General features: G+C 36.5%; 1 protein-coding gene across 1 annotated transcript; it reads right to left on the bottom strand.

The window, feature by feature from the left end:
* Nucleotides 1–4,170: 4,170 nt before the first annotated feature.
* LOC110199611 (olfactory receptor 4K15-like) lies at nucleotides 4,171–5,142 on the bottom strand. The gene has a single exon (XM_020974829.1). The coding sequence runs from the start codon at nucleotides 5,140–5,142 to the stop codon at nucleotides 4,171–4,173; it is 972 nt and encodes a 323-aa protein (XP_020830488.1).
* Nucleotides 5,143–18,900: the final 13,758 nt, after the last annotated feature.

Below are 18,900 nucleotides of genomic sequence, written 5' to 3'. Positions count from 1 at the left end.
TTTCTCCCATTCTGTCCCACAGAGTAAAACAAAACGCTCTACAAAACACTCACTGCAGTGAAAAAGACCTCCATTGGCTGCATCATACGGGAAACCAAACTCTTCCATTCCAACATTATACCACCCTTCTGCTGTGAGTGTAAGAAAATCAGGCTGATTAATCTTGCACAAAGAAGAAGGAAGCTGGGATCATAGAATCATTGAATACAGAGCTTGAAAAAGTTTCGGCAACCAATCTGTTTCAACTTCATCATATCACTAATTAGGAAAATGAGTCACAAAGACTAAGCTACTTAACCAAGCTCATATCTCATAAGTAGCAGAGCTAAAATTTGAGTTCAGACCACCTGACTCCAAATCCAGTGAACTTTCAGAAATAAGTAGAGAAAAATCCTTTGTCAATTTAAACAACCCCTCCCCTTTAATGGGAAGCTAGATCATGCAGTGGATGGAGCACTTGGCTTGGAACCAGGAAGACTCATCTTTAAGAGTTAAAATCTGGCCTCAGACACTTACTAGCTGTGTGTCCCTGGGCAAGTTACTTAACCCTGTTTGCCTCAGTTTCCTTATTTGTAAAATGAGCTGGAGAAGGAAATGACAAACCACTCCAGTATCTATGCCAAGAAAACCCCTCAAAAAAGAGTCAAACATGACTGAAACAACTCAACCATAATAATGACCCCCTTCCATAAAAGAAGCCAATGGAAGAATATCTCCTTTATTAAACTTTAGGTAGTGTGTTCAGAGCTGGAATAGGAGAATAATCTTGGTCAAGAATATTATGATTATTAATACCGATCTTTTCCCCATTAGAATGTTAATCTCCTTAAGGAAGTAAACAAGCATTCTTTAAGTGCCTAAATATGTGTCAGGCACTGTACTAGACCCTATACAAATATTATCACATTCAATTTTCAGAACAACCCTGGGAGGCAGCTGCTATTCTTGTCCCCATTTTACAATTAAAGAAACCGAAACAGATAGATTAAGTGATTTGCCCAGGGCCACTGATAGTAAGTGGCTGATACCAAAGCAATCCACTAATTCACAAGAAAATTTTCAAATTATTAAGAATCTATCAAATCCATCCATTCAGAGGAAAAAATAAATCAAGTGAGTTGTCTCATGTTACACACACACACGCACATGCGCACACACACACACATATCTATGAAACAAATTGATGAATCTTTTCCCTTTTCAACCTGACTTTTGCATATTAGGCAGATGTAGCTAGAAGATGTCAAAAGAATGAATAAGATAATGGTAAAAAAAAACCAACAACCTTGTATGTAGCACATTTTTCTCTGGGCAATACTTTAGAATACTTTGTAGACACATATACTTTTTCAAAGTAAAAAATAACTATAATAACAATTTCTGTCTGTTCTGATTTTTAATTTAAAGACCATGTCAATAAGCTTCAGTGTGCAGGATGGATTCTCTTTCAAAGGTTTATGGGAAAACATGATCAAGAATTGAATAAGATTAGAAGGTGTATGCATGTGAGTGTGTGTTGTGTATCTGTATGTGTGTGGTGGTGGGGGAGAAAGGTGAAGTGGAGAATTAATTTTCATTGGTAAAGTAAGCATTCATGCCAATGAGATAACAAGTTTATTTGGTATCTCGGTAAAAAGATAGGGAGAGGGAGGGAGGGAGGGAGAGAGAGAGAGAGAGAGAGAGAGTGAGTGACTTAGAAGACTATCCAGGACTCTCCTTAGGGCAGAGATCAAAATAGACCCCAAATGAAGAGTCTCCTCATTCTGTTTGTAACTACAAGGGCATCACTGATCTCACTGAAGAATTGTAGCCTTCTTGCTCACTTTCTTTAAAAAGCATGAATTCCCTTTTTTCATTCACTCCCCCTCCTAAGTCCCTCAGTACCTACTTATCCTCCTACAAAACCTAATGTCATTTCAAGAACCATTTGGTAATAAACGAAATAAGACTCTGGTCACAATCTACTACTAAAGCAATTCTTTGCAATCTTTTTTTTCCCCACCTACCAATCATGGAGCATGTCAGAGAAGTTCTTTCTGGAGTCTGAGAAACTAAGTTCTTCACCTTTTCTAGTATGGGTTTATTTACTTCAAAATACAGACCTTTATAAATGCCTCCTTTTGTACTGAAATTGGAAAACTGTCATCATTTTATATGAGTGACCAATGAAGCTTCTGAGACCTGTAAACAAACAACAAAAGCTCATCATGCATTGGGGATTATTAAAACCTTTAACTAGGTTTTCCCAAAGGTATGCAAGGGGCAACCTCTTAAACTAGAGTTGGTGATAAACAGGAATTGTAAGGACAATAAGAGGGAAAGGAGAGTAATCTCCCCCTTTGTCAGGACATGATGCGTGGGTCCCGTGCAATTCCAGTTATTGTTGTAGGGAAAAGGTGTATCACAGGAGGCCTTCTTGGGGAGTAGAAGACCCATGGGGTATGCAGTGTTCTTGTCCCATTTAGTATATGGTGAAGTCCTGTTTCAGTCTATGTCCCTCAGATAGTCCATGGACTTAAAATGAATCAATGGAATCTCATAAGAATTCAAGATATCATTGTCAAGACCTGCTCCCAAATTAAAACAATGATGACTAGTAAATGAAGATTTCTTCCTCTTCTAACCAGTCTATCTTAAAAACCCGTAATCCAGAGTCTTTGTCCTCCTTTCATCCATATAACTTAAAGATAGACCCTTTGCTTCCAGAGTGGATGCAAATATTTATTCTCTCATATTTGAATTGGGTTTTTCCATGCAAAATAGATATACAAAATATACCAATAAATTAATCAGCAAGCATTTATTAAGCATCCAATATGTGTTAGATACTAATGTTGAGCACTGGGAATGCAAAAATAAAAGTGAAATCACCCCTGCTCTCAAGGAGTTTACATTCTAATGAAGGACACAGTGTATACATATATACATATGTGTAGAATACACACAAAATGAATACAGAGATGATTTGAGAGGGAAGACAGTAGCAGCTAGTGAAAAGTCATTCATTAAGATTCTAGTTACTCAGGATATTGATCATTCATAAGGAAATAGTTAATTAACATTTACCATTGTTGTCTCTATGATGGAGGGGTTCATCAAAATGAGTAGTTTCAATGTCACTTCAGATAATGTTTTTGTTATTTTATCTGCACCTATGATTTCATCAGGGTAGAGGACTCCTGATGTGGAATGTCCCTCTACCAGATGAACAAATAATCTATAATTTATGGTCTTATAGAGTCAGTTGAAAGGTTAAGTAAGTTGCCTGTGGTCATACAAATAGTGTCTTAGAGTCAGGGTTTGAACCCAGGACTTCCTGACTCTGCTTCTATTTCTTCATATTTCAACACTATGCCTCTACTGCCTCCCCTCATTGGAAGTTCTCCAGTTGCCCTTGGCTTCTTTGCCCTTGAACATTTATTTCCCCCTTTCCAGGCCCCAGTGAGGTCCTTCCAGAACCTCTGTTTTGAGGAATGGCACAGCCATTCTTTTTATCTCCTCCTGGGGCTCTACTTCTGACTCTCTGGACTTTACCATCATACCCCAATGCAGATATCTCCCTTTTCCTATCCCTTTCTCTCCACCAGCTTTTTAACTCTCTTTTATGTATTGTTTCCTTCATTAGACTAAAAGCTCTTTGAGGGCAAGGGCTGCTTTTTGGGGGGGTTCATATATGTCTTCTCAGCATTTAACCTAGTGCTTGGCACATAAAAAACACTTAATCAATAAATCAATGATTTACTGACTCCAAAAATGGTTCTCTATTCACGACTATACTCTACTGCAAGGAACCTTTTTAATATAAGAGCAAAGTGTTTTCAAGTGCCATAAGTATAAATAGTTAAAATAAAATACCTTTATCTATTTAACCTATTTTTTATATATATATATATATATATATATCTTACACATCTATTAATTCGTTATCTATCACCTCTCTCTCTCTCTCTGTAACTGCAGTAAGTGTTTTTATCCACAGAAATGGATGAAGTTAGCGTGATCTATAAGTAAAAATATTCAGAGGTGTACAGGCAATGATAAAAGATGACCAGCTGATTTTCCCATCTGACTTATTTTTAACTCTGTTCTTCAGGGTTTCATTAAAAGTTGATCAGTCTCACAGTAGAGAAGTAACAGATTGCAAGGGAGAAACGGCCATGAATATGGGTTCTAGTTATGAGGGGCCCTCATTGTCAAGGACAACTGTGAAAGCTGTCTGGCATTCATGAGCTGGCCTCTCAGTTTCTGCATGGCTGATTTCATCTCTTTGTTTCTCAAGGTATAGATGATGGGGTTTAAGAGTGGGGTGAAGACTGTGTAAAATACAGAGAGGACTTTATCCACTGGAAAAATTCTGAATGGCCAGGCATAGATAAAGATACAGGGTCCAAAGAAGAGTGTTATGACAGTAATATGAGCTGTCAAGGTGGCACGTGCCTTAGCTGTGCCAGCTGATGAGTGTTGCCGCACAGTGACCAAGATGACAGTATAGGAAATCAGCAGCAGTATAAAGGAGGTCATGGCCATAAGTCCACTGTCAGAAAGCATCATTATCTCTAGAACATATGTATCCACACAGGCAAGTTTGATTACCAAGGGAAGGTCACAGAAAAAGCTGTCTACTTCATTGGGGCCACAGAAAGGTAGGTTCACAGTGAAGGCCAGCTGGCTCAAGGAGTGCAGGATTCCAATGACCCATGAAGCTACAACTAAGCCTGTACACTTCTGCAAACTCATAATGGTTGCATAGTGTAGAGGTTTGCAAATAGCCACATATCTGTCATATGCCATGGCTACAAGCAGCACCATCTCACCACCAGCAAAGACATGGAGGAAGAATATCTGGGTCATGCAGCCATTGAAGGAGATGCTTCTGTATTCCAAAAGGAAGTCTGCAATCATCTTGGGTGTGGCAAAAGAGGATAGGCACACATCAGTGAAGGAGAGGTTGCTGAGCAAGAAGTACATGGGAGTGTGCAGGGCAGGTTCAGAGATCACTGTGAGAACAATGAGGAAATTACCCAGCAAAATAGCAATATAAAACATGGTAAAAAAGATAAAGTAGAAAAGTTGGAGCTCTGAGGACCCAGAAAGCCCCAACAACACAAATTCAGTCACTCCTGAGTAATTTGCTTGGTCCATGGTCTCAAATTTCAAGATTGAGTTAGAAGTTTTCTGTGGGAAATTGGTAAAAGATATGAGAATAATATCATAGAATTAATTATAGAAATGAAAATGCCAGACAAAATCAGAAGACAAATTCCCTTGGCTAATAAGTTGACTTATACCTTCTTTAGGATCTTACTCAGAACACACACATACACATTTCATTTTCTTTCATAGGAAATACATATGCATTCTCTTGCCCTTCAGAGGTACATCCTGGCATGTTATAGCTATACCAACACACACATTAATACTTCATTAATTCACGTAACTGATTTAGAATTTCTGATAATTCAGATAGAAATTTAATTAAGAATATTGTTTTCTGCTATCCACATCCAAAGAAAGAACTATGGAGTTGGAATGCAGATTGAAGCATAGTATTTGATATTTTTCCTTCTGTTTTATTTTGTTTCCTCTTTCTGGTGATTCCTTCTATTGGTTCTAATTCTTCCTTACAACATCATTAATGTGAAAATATTTTTGATAGGAATGTATACGTATAGCCTATATCAGATTGTGCACCATCTTGGGGACAGAGGAGGGGAGAGAAGGGGAGAAAAATTTAAAATTCAAGAGCTCATGGAAGTGATTGTTGATATATCAAAATAAATTTTAAAAAATTTTAAAAATAATATTGTTTTCTACAAATATTAAGGCACTCTACTAGGCAATAAGGATTGAAAGACAAAAAAGAGAGTGTATTGGAATAGTCCCTACTTCAAGGAGCAAGGGAATGTAATTTGCACAAAAATAAATTAATATAAGCTGTATTGAGAAAAGAAAGATTGCAATGAAGTTGAGAGAGAATAGAGAAAGCCTCATGGAGGAGGCAGCAAATTAACTGAACCTTGAAAGGGGATGAAGTAGCCATGCTTTGGGGGTAGCAATGAACTGGGGGGAAGTATGATAGGTGTCCATCTATTGGGGAATGGCTAAACACAATGTGGTGCAAGAAAGTAATGAAATATTGTTTGTTGTACTATCAGAAATTATGAAAAGGAAGAATTTAGAGAAGTGAGAGAAACAAACACATGTTAATTGCAACAATGTAAGTGGAAATATCTAAGAACAAAAACTGAAATTGAAAACAGTATAATTATCATTAGCAAGCTTTTCCCTGAAAAAGAGAGAAAATTGCCCTCCCACCCCTCCCTCAGAGAAGTGGAGAAGTGGGGACTTTTGGTGTAGAACACTGAATTTACTATCAGACAGTGATGATCTGATGTTTATTTTTCCTGTACTACTCTGCATTTTATTTTGTTATAAGGGAAGGCTCACCAAGTTGGGGGTGGGGTGGATAGAAGAAGATACATATTTAGTAATGAAGGTCATTAACAATAACAAAAATAAATTCAAAAAAGGAAGGAAACAAAAAAATTACAAGTTTTAGAAGCTATGATCCCATGAGTAAATTAAATTGAAGCTAGGTAAGCTGTGTGATGCACTACACCAGTGAGTTTAGTAGCATTAAAACTCACTCCTTTCAATCTGTTACTAATTACCTTATTAGTTCTCTTATGTCACATTTCAAACCAATGAAGAAGTGTTTTTTGATAGTTCCATATAAATTACTAAAATTTCAACATCCAACTAATTAACCAATCAATTGTCAGCTTCTACCCCAGCTCCATAAGTTAATCTATTGAATAAAAAATTTCTCTCTCTCTTTCTCTCTCTCTCTCTCTCTCTCTCTCTCTCTCTCTCTCTCTCTCTCTCTCTCTCTCTCTCTCTCTCTCTCTCTCTCTCTCTTTCTCTCTCTCTTCCTCTGCACTTTACAAATATTATTTCATTAGTCCTCAAAATAACCCTAGGAGATAAAATGGGTAAAATGGGTTACCCATTTCACAGCTGAAGAAACTTTGGCAGACTTAATTGCCTTGCCCATGGTTTCATAGGTAATATCTGCAGCTCAACTTAAACTCAGGTCTTCTTCCAAGTTGATTGCTCTATTCATTGTACCACCTAGCTGTCTCCAGCAGCAAATGTTTGTTGATTGATTGAATTAATTCTCTGTATTAGGGAAGGCTTGTGTGAATGCACAGAATAAGAGGATAAAATGCAAATTTAGAGAACAGAGAATAGTTCAGTTAGCTGAAACTTAGAGTATGTGAAGAAAGAGTAATACAAAAGGCAAGTCAGAATCAAATCACAGCAGGTCTCAAATACCTAGACTGATTTTATATTTTACCCTGAAGCACAGGAAGGAATGCAGGCTATGCCTCGGCACACTCCGATATCTTTTAAAATGAAGTGACATTCTTTTTAATTCATCTTAATTTCATGATATACTCAGAATTGTAAAGAATGGAGTCTTTTATTATGCATAACCATTATGATTAAGGTCACTTAATTTATATTTTCTTTAATTTGATAGAATAAAATCATGGCCTTTATGTCTGAGTAATAAATAAATGTTTGTCTGAATTAATCAACAAATAGATTAATGAATGAATGAACAAATACATGAATGGATCAATAAACATAGAAATAAACAAGTAAATGAATAACTGAATAAATAAGTAAATGAATATAGATAGATAGGTAGATAGATAGATAGATAGATAGATAGATAGATAGATAGATAGATAGGTAGGTAGATAGATGGAAGACATATAGAATTCCTTGGGCACAGACTAATGAAATCTGCTGCAAACACTGATGTCCTAGAGAAAATAAGGAAACAATGAGGATGTTTGACAATGGCAGTGACATGGACAGAACATTTCCTTAGGAAGATTATTTTGGCAGCTTCATAAAGAGAAGGCAGAGACTCAAATCGGGAAGGCCAATTAGTAGGTTAGTAGTAGCAGTAGTAGTAGTAATAGAAGTAATAGTAGTAGTAGTAGTAGTAGTAGTAGTGGTAGTAGTAGTAGTTGTTGTTGTTTGTCCTTAGTTTCAAAGAGGACCGATGGCATCATGGTTGATGTCTTGACTTGCATGGGAGTTGGATTTGAATGAAGCAGTTGCACAAAGTTGCCTGTCTCTCTCTTCTTGAGTCATCAAAGTCCAGTGGCAAGACAAAAGTCAAGACAACTGGCAATGGCCCAGGACTCAATGAATGATCATGGTGTCTTCAAGCTGTGAGCTCTCCAAAGCACCTTCTTTAGTTGTCTTCATGGCCTTTGGAACAAGCTGTTGTCATCTGCCCATTCTGCCAGGCGCGTGCTTGCAGTAGACAAAGCCTGTCAGTTACCCTCAACCTGGAATAGCCTGTCTATTGGAATGATTTGCTGGGGTATGGCTGCTATGTATGCTACAGCTTTTTGGAGCCACAGGTGAGAGGTGGGTGAATCAGTTGCACACCAAAAATGAATGAGCAGTCCTGAAAAAGGCTCAGCAAGCCCTCACAACAAAGGCGTTAGTCCTCCTGAACAATTAGAAAGAATCAGTAAAAGCCTGGATTAAGGTAGTGCCTGGGAGTGTTAACAGTCTGAATAAATACCAGTATACCCTACATAGCATTATCTGTCCAATTACATTTCATAATAAAGTGAGTAATTATATGTGTATGTGTGTATATGTGTATATATGCATATATAGTGTTCTGTGCATTTGTGCATATATACATACACACACACATATGCACACGCACATGCATATATATATATGTATATCTCCAAATCCTGCCATTATCTTTGTTTTGGCCAATCATGTATTTTCTTAAGCATGAGGTTTTTTTATTCTTTTTTTTTTATTTCTAATTCTCTCCTTTCTCATAACCTCACTCATTGAGAAGGTAAGAAAAACAAAACTCATTACAAATATATCTAGTCATGGAAAACAAATTTCCACATTAACTATATTTAAAAAAAAACAAAAAACAAAAACAAAAAACCAAGAGACAAAAATGTGCTTCAATCTACTCTCTGAGTCTATCAGTTCTCTATCTGGAAGTGGATAGCACAAATCATGCCTTCTTAACATCATTCCAATGCATATATACATGTATGTATATACATGATATGTACATATCATCCCCCCTGACTAAATTAGAAGCTTCTTCATATTTCTAACACCTCATGCATAGTAGGTGCTTAATAAATGCTGTTGATTAATAAATTAAAACACTTGTTGGCAGAGAACTGTGCTGCTTACTGTGAGGACTACAAAGGTAACTAAGATACATGGTTCCTTTACTAAAGGACTTTACAGTCTGTTGGATATTGGAAAACTACGAAATCTTCAGGTGGTTGTTTACATTTAATATTACTCTTGAAATATGCACATAGACAGGCTTCTTTCTATTCAGGAACTTCCATCCATTTTTAATGTAGATTACACATGACAAAGCCATTAGGTGGCACTCTCTGAGTAGCTTATACATCTTTACAAAGTTTTAGTATATTAACTGCTATACAATCATTGAGTATATGCAACCACAACGAGGGAAAACTATGACCAAGCTCCCTTTTGAGGTGACATGAAATATATGCCAGAGAAATTGTGAGCCTCTATGTGAAGAAATTTAAAAAAACAACTGGAGATTATGAAGCAAAGGGAGTGGAGGCTCAGAAAAGCCAAGTGAGTTATGTGCAAGCCTACAAGTGAAGTATAATACTTTTGTGAAAACAGTCTATCTGTATAGCAAATATATTCCTTTTTTGTTTGTTTTCCTTGAACTCTATTATACTCTAGAAAAGACTGAATCCTTTCCAGAGAAGGTTTCATAGTGTGAACTACATCAACCCATGTCGTATAGGAAAAATGTATAGAGATCTTCCCATAGTTTCATCTAATTTTCATTGAAACTTACTTCCCTGAGTGTGCCATCATTACTCCATGACGTTAACTATTCCTTAAAACTTTACTCCAGTACCAACCTGGATTTCAATTTTTGTAACTGCAAAATATCCTTCGGGGTGAGAAGGTATGTTTCGCCATAGGTAGTTAGAGGATTTCCTGTGCGAAGGTAGTATTAATATTCCAAATAAATTTTGCCTTAATAAAACTAAATTACTAAGCAAAACAAACAAACAAATAAAAAACATCGTTCCAATGAAATCCAAATGCCTCCTGCAATGTCATTTCACCTGAGGGAGTGTGTTTACAAAACCAGTCAATGAGGGGCAACTTATAGTAGTGGCTAGAGATCACAGGACCATAAATTACAGCTAAAAGGGACCTCAGAGGTCATTTACTCCAACTCCCTCATTTTAACCATGAAGTCATTTTATAGTTAAGGAAGGGAAGAAAGAAATATTTAATAAGTACCAACAATATGCCAGACAGTGCACTAAGTGCTTTGTAAGTATTATTCCACTTGACCCTTAGAATAATCCTAGGAAGTGAGTGCTGTTATGAACCCCATGTTATAGCTGGGATAAGTGAGGCAGGATGAAATTAATTGACTCACCTACATTGATACATCTAGTAAGTGTCTGAGGCTGAATTTGAAATCAAGTCTTCCTGACTCTACTCACAGTGCTCTATCCACTACACCACCTCTCTGCCTTTAATTAAGGAAACTGAAACCCAGAGAGGGTAAGTGATTTGTCCAAGTATTACCCAAATAAACACAGGTAGTATATAGTAAAGGTGACATTTGAACTCATCTTCAAATCCAGTCCTGAAACATACCAAATGTGTGACCTGGGCAAGTAATAATCTCTCAGTGCTCCCAGACAACTCTTTAAGAATAGTTAACTGGAATAGTTAACTGCCTACATTGGCAGAAGGAGAACTAGAAGTTCCATATAGCAATGAAATCACGGGCCTAAACCTTCCACTATCTCTCCCCCCATCAAAAGAAAAGTAATAATGATTCTAGATTGGGCAATACCTATAGGTCAACTCCTGACCCAACTATAAGGGGCTCCACATAGCACAGAATACAACAATAAACAACTGCTTTCTGGTGTTGAATATATGAATATATTCGAGAAATTGGAAGTTCATAATTCAAAGAAAACAGTAAGACCTCGTGGTAGAAAATCCAGTTAAGAAAGGATGGAAAAGATTCTAATTTCTGGTGCACTAACCCTCACCCCCACTCCATTTTCAATTTCAGCCTATATCAATGGACAAAACCATCTCTTGAAAAATTAGGTTCAAATGACAGGCAGAAAACAAAATCCCAAGCAGAGATATTCATATGCTCACTGTCTCTGTTTATATCACTCTTACCTTGACAAGTGTCTGTAATTGTTTTTTTTTTATCTTTTCTTAAAATATAGGAAAGAATTAACTATTTTTATTTAATTTGAAGCTTCTGTGGACTATTTTATGCTAAAGTACACGTGAATGAGTGAATGCTGAGATTTTGTGGAAGTTCAAAAGAGAATCTGTGTTAGAGAATCACAGAGTTAGGACTTCAGAGATCACCTAGTCTAACTCATGCCTGAACAAGAATCCCCTCTATAACATCTCGACAGGTGGTCATCACTATAGTAGAGTGTAACCATTGATAGTCATGCTGATGATCAAGCCATCAAGTAAACATTAAATTATGTTAAGAATACTGCTTAAGAAGGCAGATGAGAATATGAAATATTTTACAATTTTTACTAAAATGATAAAAATAGTTGGAGATACTTATTCTATTAATTTTCCCAGCACCTCTTAATAAAGTCTTTGATATGAAGTTTCACTATTTCATTTGCAATGTTTTAAACTTCCAAATTATCAGACACACCCATGTGGTAAGTACACAAATATAGAAATTGAGTTTTGGTAAATATCTGTTACCTGCAAGTCCCTTCATTTACTAAAGACGTCAGATAAAGAGGATCCTCCTTATTAGGGATGTGCTAGTAAATGTTTAAGGACTGGCACTCTAAGGAGAAAAAAGAATGCAGAACACACTTTTAAGTTTTTCCATCAATTTCTTATGTCCAGAAAACAAACAAAACAATAAATCAAGCCCTGATTTATATCCATTTGCTGATTTTCAAGGTATAAATGATTAAGCTGAACATTTAACAGTTGATTCTCCCAAGCAGCTATGAGCTGATCTCAGCATACCACTGCTTTCCATACATTATACATCGAAGAGATGAATCAAGTGAATAGGAAAGGTGGTTATTAAATTTTCAGTATAAGCATTTTCACCCTGGAAATCTGCAAATGCTACTTGAATTCTTATTTTATTGATTGTCTAAACTTAACAAAGTAATAGAGAAAATGTTAATAAAGCAGATTAAAAGAAAAAGTGTGTGTTGTGTGCATTTTTGTGACCCAGTTGTTCTTTACCAACACCTCTCTCTCTCTCTCTCTCTCTCTCTCTCTCTCTCTCTCTCTCTCTCTCTCTCTCTCCACACACACACACACACACACACACACACACACACACACACACACATATAATATACATATATTTCCTTGGGTCACAAAGTCTTTCCCCAAAATTGTTTAGGGAGAAAATCCACAGCAAGGGTTGAATAAAGTATCATAGGGAAACATACTTGAATTAAATGTGTTAAGAAGTGTTGCTTGGTTTCTTCCAATTCATAAACTCCTGTTGGCAACTTCAGCAATGCCAGGATATATAAAGATTTTTTTTTCCTCCAAGCCAGCTCCCAAATCACTCCCACAGTAGACATTGGCTTTTGTAGAGCTCACCTTGGTTTCTCTCCATAGGAATTCTATTCTTAACCTACACTCTCCATTTATCTCTCTTCAAAGTGAAGATTAGATGGCCCATGGCAAGGTGATTTATTCCAAGTGAAATTCTTTGTTACCGAATCTTTTCTATCTCGTGGAAGAAACAAAATGGCTTAAGTCCAGCCATCCAAACTGCTTTCCACTCTCCCCAGTCTCTTACAGGTATTCCCTTAGGTCTTTCACACAACCAATTAATTGTATTGTGACTCAAATAAACTAGAGTGATGTCTCAATGTTAAAAGGTGTTTGTTACAGGAGAATAGGAGTTGAATCCTCAATGGGATGAGATTCTCAACCTGGGTGAGAAGAGTGGACAGAGCCTAAGGAAAACGAACATGAGTTTGTAGTATTTCAAAATTGTCCAGGTCTTCTTGTACCTCACACCTTGCCCCATGTGCGTTATCCAACTGAATCCAATCCAATCCTATTCCATCCAGTTCAGCTAGTGCCTATAGTTTCCAAAGAACCATTCTAGACCAAAAAGAAGAAGAAAGAAAAAAAAAAGGAAGTAAGGAAGGAATTTCCTTCCTTTAAGGTATTTCTGTTCTAGTAGAACAAATTTAATGTCATGTGAAAGAGCAATTACACTTGTTGTGCTCAGTCCCACATGCATGGAACTGTGGGTAAAAGGTCAATAATTACTTATTTATAAATAGAAAAGCCTATCCCAGAGATTTCTTCAGTTCCTCATTTGTCACTGAAGTTCTTCAAAGGGAGGCTGAAAGATCACTCCTTGACAGTCTTGCAGCTGGGACTCATGATTTATATTAGAATTGTATCTTTTAACTCTAAAGTTAGTCAGTTGATCAACAATCCTTTAAGCACATGCATATATAGGAATACAAGTACTGGGGATAAAAATATAAGTAGAAAGAAAGATAGCCCTTACCCTTAAGAAGCTTACTCTAACAGAGGCATAAAAAGAAGCTGAAGGTGGGGGGAGGGAAGGTTAAAGATGCCCCTCCCCAACAAAAGGTCATGGTAAAAGAAGTCTGGAGTGCAGACCAGAGAGGAATAAGACATGACTAGCCTGGGTTCCCAACTTAAATGGAGGCTATATCCAATCAAATTGAGAGGCTATAGTACAGAATATACATCCAGTGTGTGAATTCCAAGGATGGAGAAAGGCTTCAGGATGAAGAACTAGGGCATGGTAGAGGTCCAGAGGGTCCTTGGAGAGGAAAGTCTCTATGATTTAATAATTTTATTCAATACTCACTATCAAGTTCATTGCTCTTATTAAATCAATATCTTTCCCTCCTATCCCCCAATCATCTATGTGTCACCTCAACCAGGCAATCCCAAATTCTATGATTCAAGTTCTACTTGCTCTTTGAGATTTTTCAGCTTCTCTGTTAATTGAGTATCTATTGCTCATATAGTCTTCCCATTCCTATTAAAGATGGAAAAGTTAATAACTGAGTTCCAATAAGGCAGATGCATATAAATCTCCCTGTATTAGTTACTGAGGTACCAATCATTTTTAACTACTGTGAAGAATGGAAAAGTAAAGTGTTCCTTCAATACAACAAAAATTCCATTCAATAAATATTTATTAAATTGCCTCTATTTGCAAGGCAGTAGGAAGATCCTATTTGGTTTAATTTTCTCAGATCTGGGAATAAAAGGATTTGATAGTATCAATAATATGGTCCGTGCTTAGAAATTTAAGGTTATTTCCTAGGCAGCTAGGTGGTGTAGTGGGAGAAGCTAGGTAGTACCATGAATAGAGTGTCAGGCCTAGAGTAAAGAAGACTCATCTTCATGAGTCTCACTAGCTGTATAAACCTGGGCAAGTCACTTAACCCTGTTTGCCTCCAATTTCTCATCTGCAAAATGAGTTGAAGAAGGAAATGGCAAACCATTCAAGTATCTTTGCCAAGAAAGCCCCAACTAGAGTCATGAAGACTTGGACATGACTGAAAATGACTGAACAACAACAACAAAGAAAAAAACTCCTTATGGAAAAGAAGTGATAAAAATCCAAAACGGTTGATACTGAAATTCCATAACTTTGAATGTTGTATGTGATGAGTAATAACAACAAAAAGGAAATGAATTGATACATACTAAATGGGAGTAAGGGGGCAGAGCCAAGATGGCAGAGAAAAGGCAGGGACTTACTTGAGCTCCCCCAAGTTCCTCTCCAAACAAGCTCAAAATAAATTCTCAAAGGGAATTCTGAAATGGCAGAACCCACATAAGAACAGGATGAAACAATTTTCTAGTCCAACACAAGTTAGAAGGCTGACAAGAAAGTTCTGTTGCACCATGGTGAGAGTGGAACACACCTCAGCACAAGCTATGACAGTGCAAGCCATGCCCCAGCAAATGAGCAGTGGCCTCTGGAGTAACTGAATCAGTGGCAGCAGAAAGAGCTGGTGGCAAAAGGACTGGACAACAGGTCAGAAGGAGATGATAGGGGCCCGTTTGCAGGCACAGGCAGCAGGACTCTCTTGCATTGCCCATTTGCAGATCCAGATTGCAGTACTACATCACAGGACTAAGGTGAGGAGGAGTACTACCACACTAGAGCTTGTGGACACAGTGCAGCAGGGACTCTGGTCAAACTTCCAGAGTAGAAAAGAGTGTGGTTGTTCACAGACCATAGCATAGTAGTAAACACACCTCTCCTTAGATCATACAAAAAAAAAAAAACCTGAAGCTTGGGAAAATGCCCCTAACAGCTGGAAGCAGTACCCGAATTTAGCATCAAGTTAAAGTCAAGAAATAGGCTGGAAAATGAAACAAATAACACTGACAAAAGAATATGACAATTGAATATTTCAAACTGTATGATAGGGTAGATCAAAACATAAACTCAGAAGGAGACAAAGTCAAAACTGCAACATCCAAAGTCTCAAAGAAAAATATGAATTGGTCTCTGGCCCAAAAATGATTCCTGGAAGAGTTCAAAAAATATTTTAAAAATCAAGTAAGAGAGCAAGAAGAAAAATTGGGAATAGAAATGAGAATGAAGTAAGAAAATTATGAAAAAGAGTCAACAGTTTGGTAAAAGAAAAAAAGGGCACAAAATATTAGAGAAAATAATGCTTTAACAAACAGAATAGGCCAAATGGTTTTTAAAAAGCACAAAAATCCACTGAAGACAAGAACTCCTTGGACGAGGTGAAAGCAGAAATAGTTTAATTAAAAGAGATAAGGAAGAAAATGACCATAGACAATGAAGTAATATCATTATTAAACATATATGCACCAAGTGGTATAGCCTCCAGATTCCTAGGGGAGAAGTTAAAGAAGTTACAGGAAGGAACAGATTAAAAAAAAAACTATACTAGTGGGGGGCTTCAACTTCCCCCTCTCTGAACTAGATAAATCTAAACACAAAATAAACAAGAAAGAAAGTTAAGGAAATGAATAGAATTTTAGAAAAGTTAGATATGGTTGACCTCTGTAGAAAACTGAATGGGGATAGAAAAGAATATATCTTTTTCTTAGTGGTACATGGCACCTACACAAAAATTGACCGCGTAAGGGCATAAAAACTTCACAATCTAGTTCAGAAAGGCAGAAATATTAAATGTACCCTTTTCAGATCATGATGCAATAAAAATTAAATGTAATAAGGGTCCATGGAAAGATAGACTAAAAATTAATTGGAAATTAAATAATTGAATCCTAAAGAATGAGTGGGTCAAACAACAAATCATAGAAATAATCAATAACTTCATCCATGGGGCAGCTAGATGGCGCAGTGGATAGAGCACCAGCCCTGAATTCAGGAGGACCTGAGTTCAAATCCGGCCTCAGACATATAACACTCACTAGCTGTGTGACTCTGGGCAAGTCATTTAACCCCAATTGTCTCACCAAAAAACAAACAAACAAACAACAACAAAAAAAAAACCTCATCGAAGAGAATGACAATAATGAGACAATATACCAAAACTTATGGGATGTAGTGAAAGTAATTCTTAGGGGAAGTTTTATAATATCTCTCAAAGCTTACATGAATAAAATAGAGAAATAAGAGATCAATGAATTGGGCATGCAACTAAAAAAAAACTAGAAAAAGAACAAATTAAAAATCCCCAATTAAATACCAAATTAGAAATCCTGAAAACCAAAGGAGAGATTAATAAAATTGAAATTAAGAAAACTATTAACCTAATAAATTAAATTGAGAGCTGGTTTTACAAAGAAAAGAACTCCTTAAAAAGCAGAATAGGTCAAATGAAAAAAGAGATTCAAAAATTCACTGAAGAAAAGAACTCCTTAAAAAGTTTAATTAACTGAATAGAAAAGGAGGTAAAAGCTTACTGAAGAAAATAATTTCTTAAAAATTAGAATTGGGCAAGTGCCAGCTAACAAATCTATGAGACTTCAAGAATCAATTAAACTAAATTTAAAAAAAGAAGAAAGAAGAGAAGAAAACATAAAATAGTTCATTGGAAATACAACTGATCAGGAAAATAGGTTGAGGAGAGGTGATGTCAGAATTATTAGACTACCTGAAAGCTATAATAATAATAATAATAATAATAAAGAGCCTAGACAGAATTTTTCTTTTTTAAAATTTATTTATTTTTTAGTTTTCAATGTTCACTTTTATAAGATTTTGAGTTCCAAATTTCTTCTCCCTCCTTCCTCTCCCCTCCCCAAGACAGCATGAAATCTGATATAGGCTATACGTGTACAATCGTATTAAACATATTTTCACATAAGTCATGTTGTGGAAGAAGAATCAGAACAAAAGGAAAAACCACAAGACAGAAAAAACAAAAAAAAAGACAAAATACTATGCTTTGATCTGCATTCACACATCATAGTTCTTTCTCTGAATGTGGATAGGATTTTCCATCATGAGTCTATTGGAATTGCTAGACATCATTTTTCAAGAAATTATCAAAGAAAACTGTCGTGGTATCCTAGAATCAGAGAGTAAATTAGAAACTGAAAGAATTTACTGATCACCTTTTGAAAAAGATCCCAAAATGAAAACTCCCAGGAATATTATAGCTGAATTCCAGAGTCCCCAAGTCAAGGAAAAGCAGCCAGAAAGAAACAATTCAAATATCATGGAGCCACAGTCAGGATAATAGAAGATATACCAGCTTCTACATTAAAGGATCATAGGGTGTGGAATATGATATTCTGGAGGGCCAAGAAACTAGCAGTAAAACCAAGAATCACCTACCCAGCAAAGCTCAGTACAATCCTTCAGAGGAAAGTGGGTTGTTCAATGAAACAGAGAACTTTCAAGCATTCCTGATGAAAAGACAAGGGCTGAATAGAAAATTTGACTTTCACATACAAGAATCAAGAGAAGTATAAAAAGATAAGCAGAAAAAAGAAATCTTAAGAGGTTCATCAAGGTTAAACTGTTTAAATTCTTACATGGGAAGATGATACTTGTAACTCCTAAGAAATTTATCATTCTTAGGCCCATTAGAAGAGTATACACAGACAGAGTATATGAGTGTGAATTTAATATCATGAGATGATATATAAAAGTAAAAGTAAGGGGGGTGAGACAGAGGAATGCACTGAGAAATGGGGAAAGGAAGAGGTAGAATGAGTAAATTCTCTTACATAAAGGAGAAGAAGGAGGAGGAGGAGAGTAGTTTCCATGTTGTGGGTATCATACTCTACAATTTTTTCAGTTTTAAAATTCTCTAATCTATAACACTAACAAGCCTCTGGAAATGCTTCTTTCTAATAAGATGTCTTTCTACTTCACTCTTTTTTTTTTCAGCCAAAGACAAGGTTTATTAGAACATCCATCATATTGGGCAGACTCTTAAGGAATCTGAACATTAGTAAGCTATTGGCTTATTGGCCAGATTATAAGAATCTAAGCAGAGACTAGATTATAAGAATCCCAGCATCTTATTGGAGACAAGATGGACCTTATATACAGAAAGCCTGTGGGAGGGATCTAGGAGTGGCCAAGTAGTCTATGAGGTAACAGAACTCAGGGGTGGCCAAGGGACAATGGAGCCTAGATACGATTAAGGGGGGAAGCGGCCTGGGGCCATAGGGAAGTATGGAATTACAGCCTTAGGAGAATGAAAGAGATTTGGCCATGTGGGAAAGTCCAGGATTTCCTTTTTGTGGTCTAGATTCCATTCTCATCATTTCCCCCTCAAACAAATGGGACCCAAATTCTTT

The sequence above is a fragment of the Phascolarctos cinereus genome, unplaced genomic scaffold (assembly GCF_003287225.1).
Source record: "Phascolarctos cinereus isolate Bilbo 61053 unplaced genomic scaffold, phaCin_HiC Scaffold_3;HRSCAF=262, whole genome shotgun sequence".
Classification (NCBI taxonomy): Eukaryota; Metazoa; Chordata; class Mammalia; order Diprotodontia; family Phascolarctidae; genus Phascolarctos; species Phascolarctos cinereus.
The sequence above is the reverse complement of the archived record's forward strand: the minus strand, read 5'-3'. Positions and strand labels throughout refer to the sequence as shown.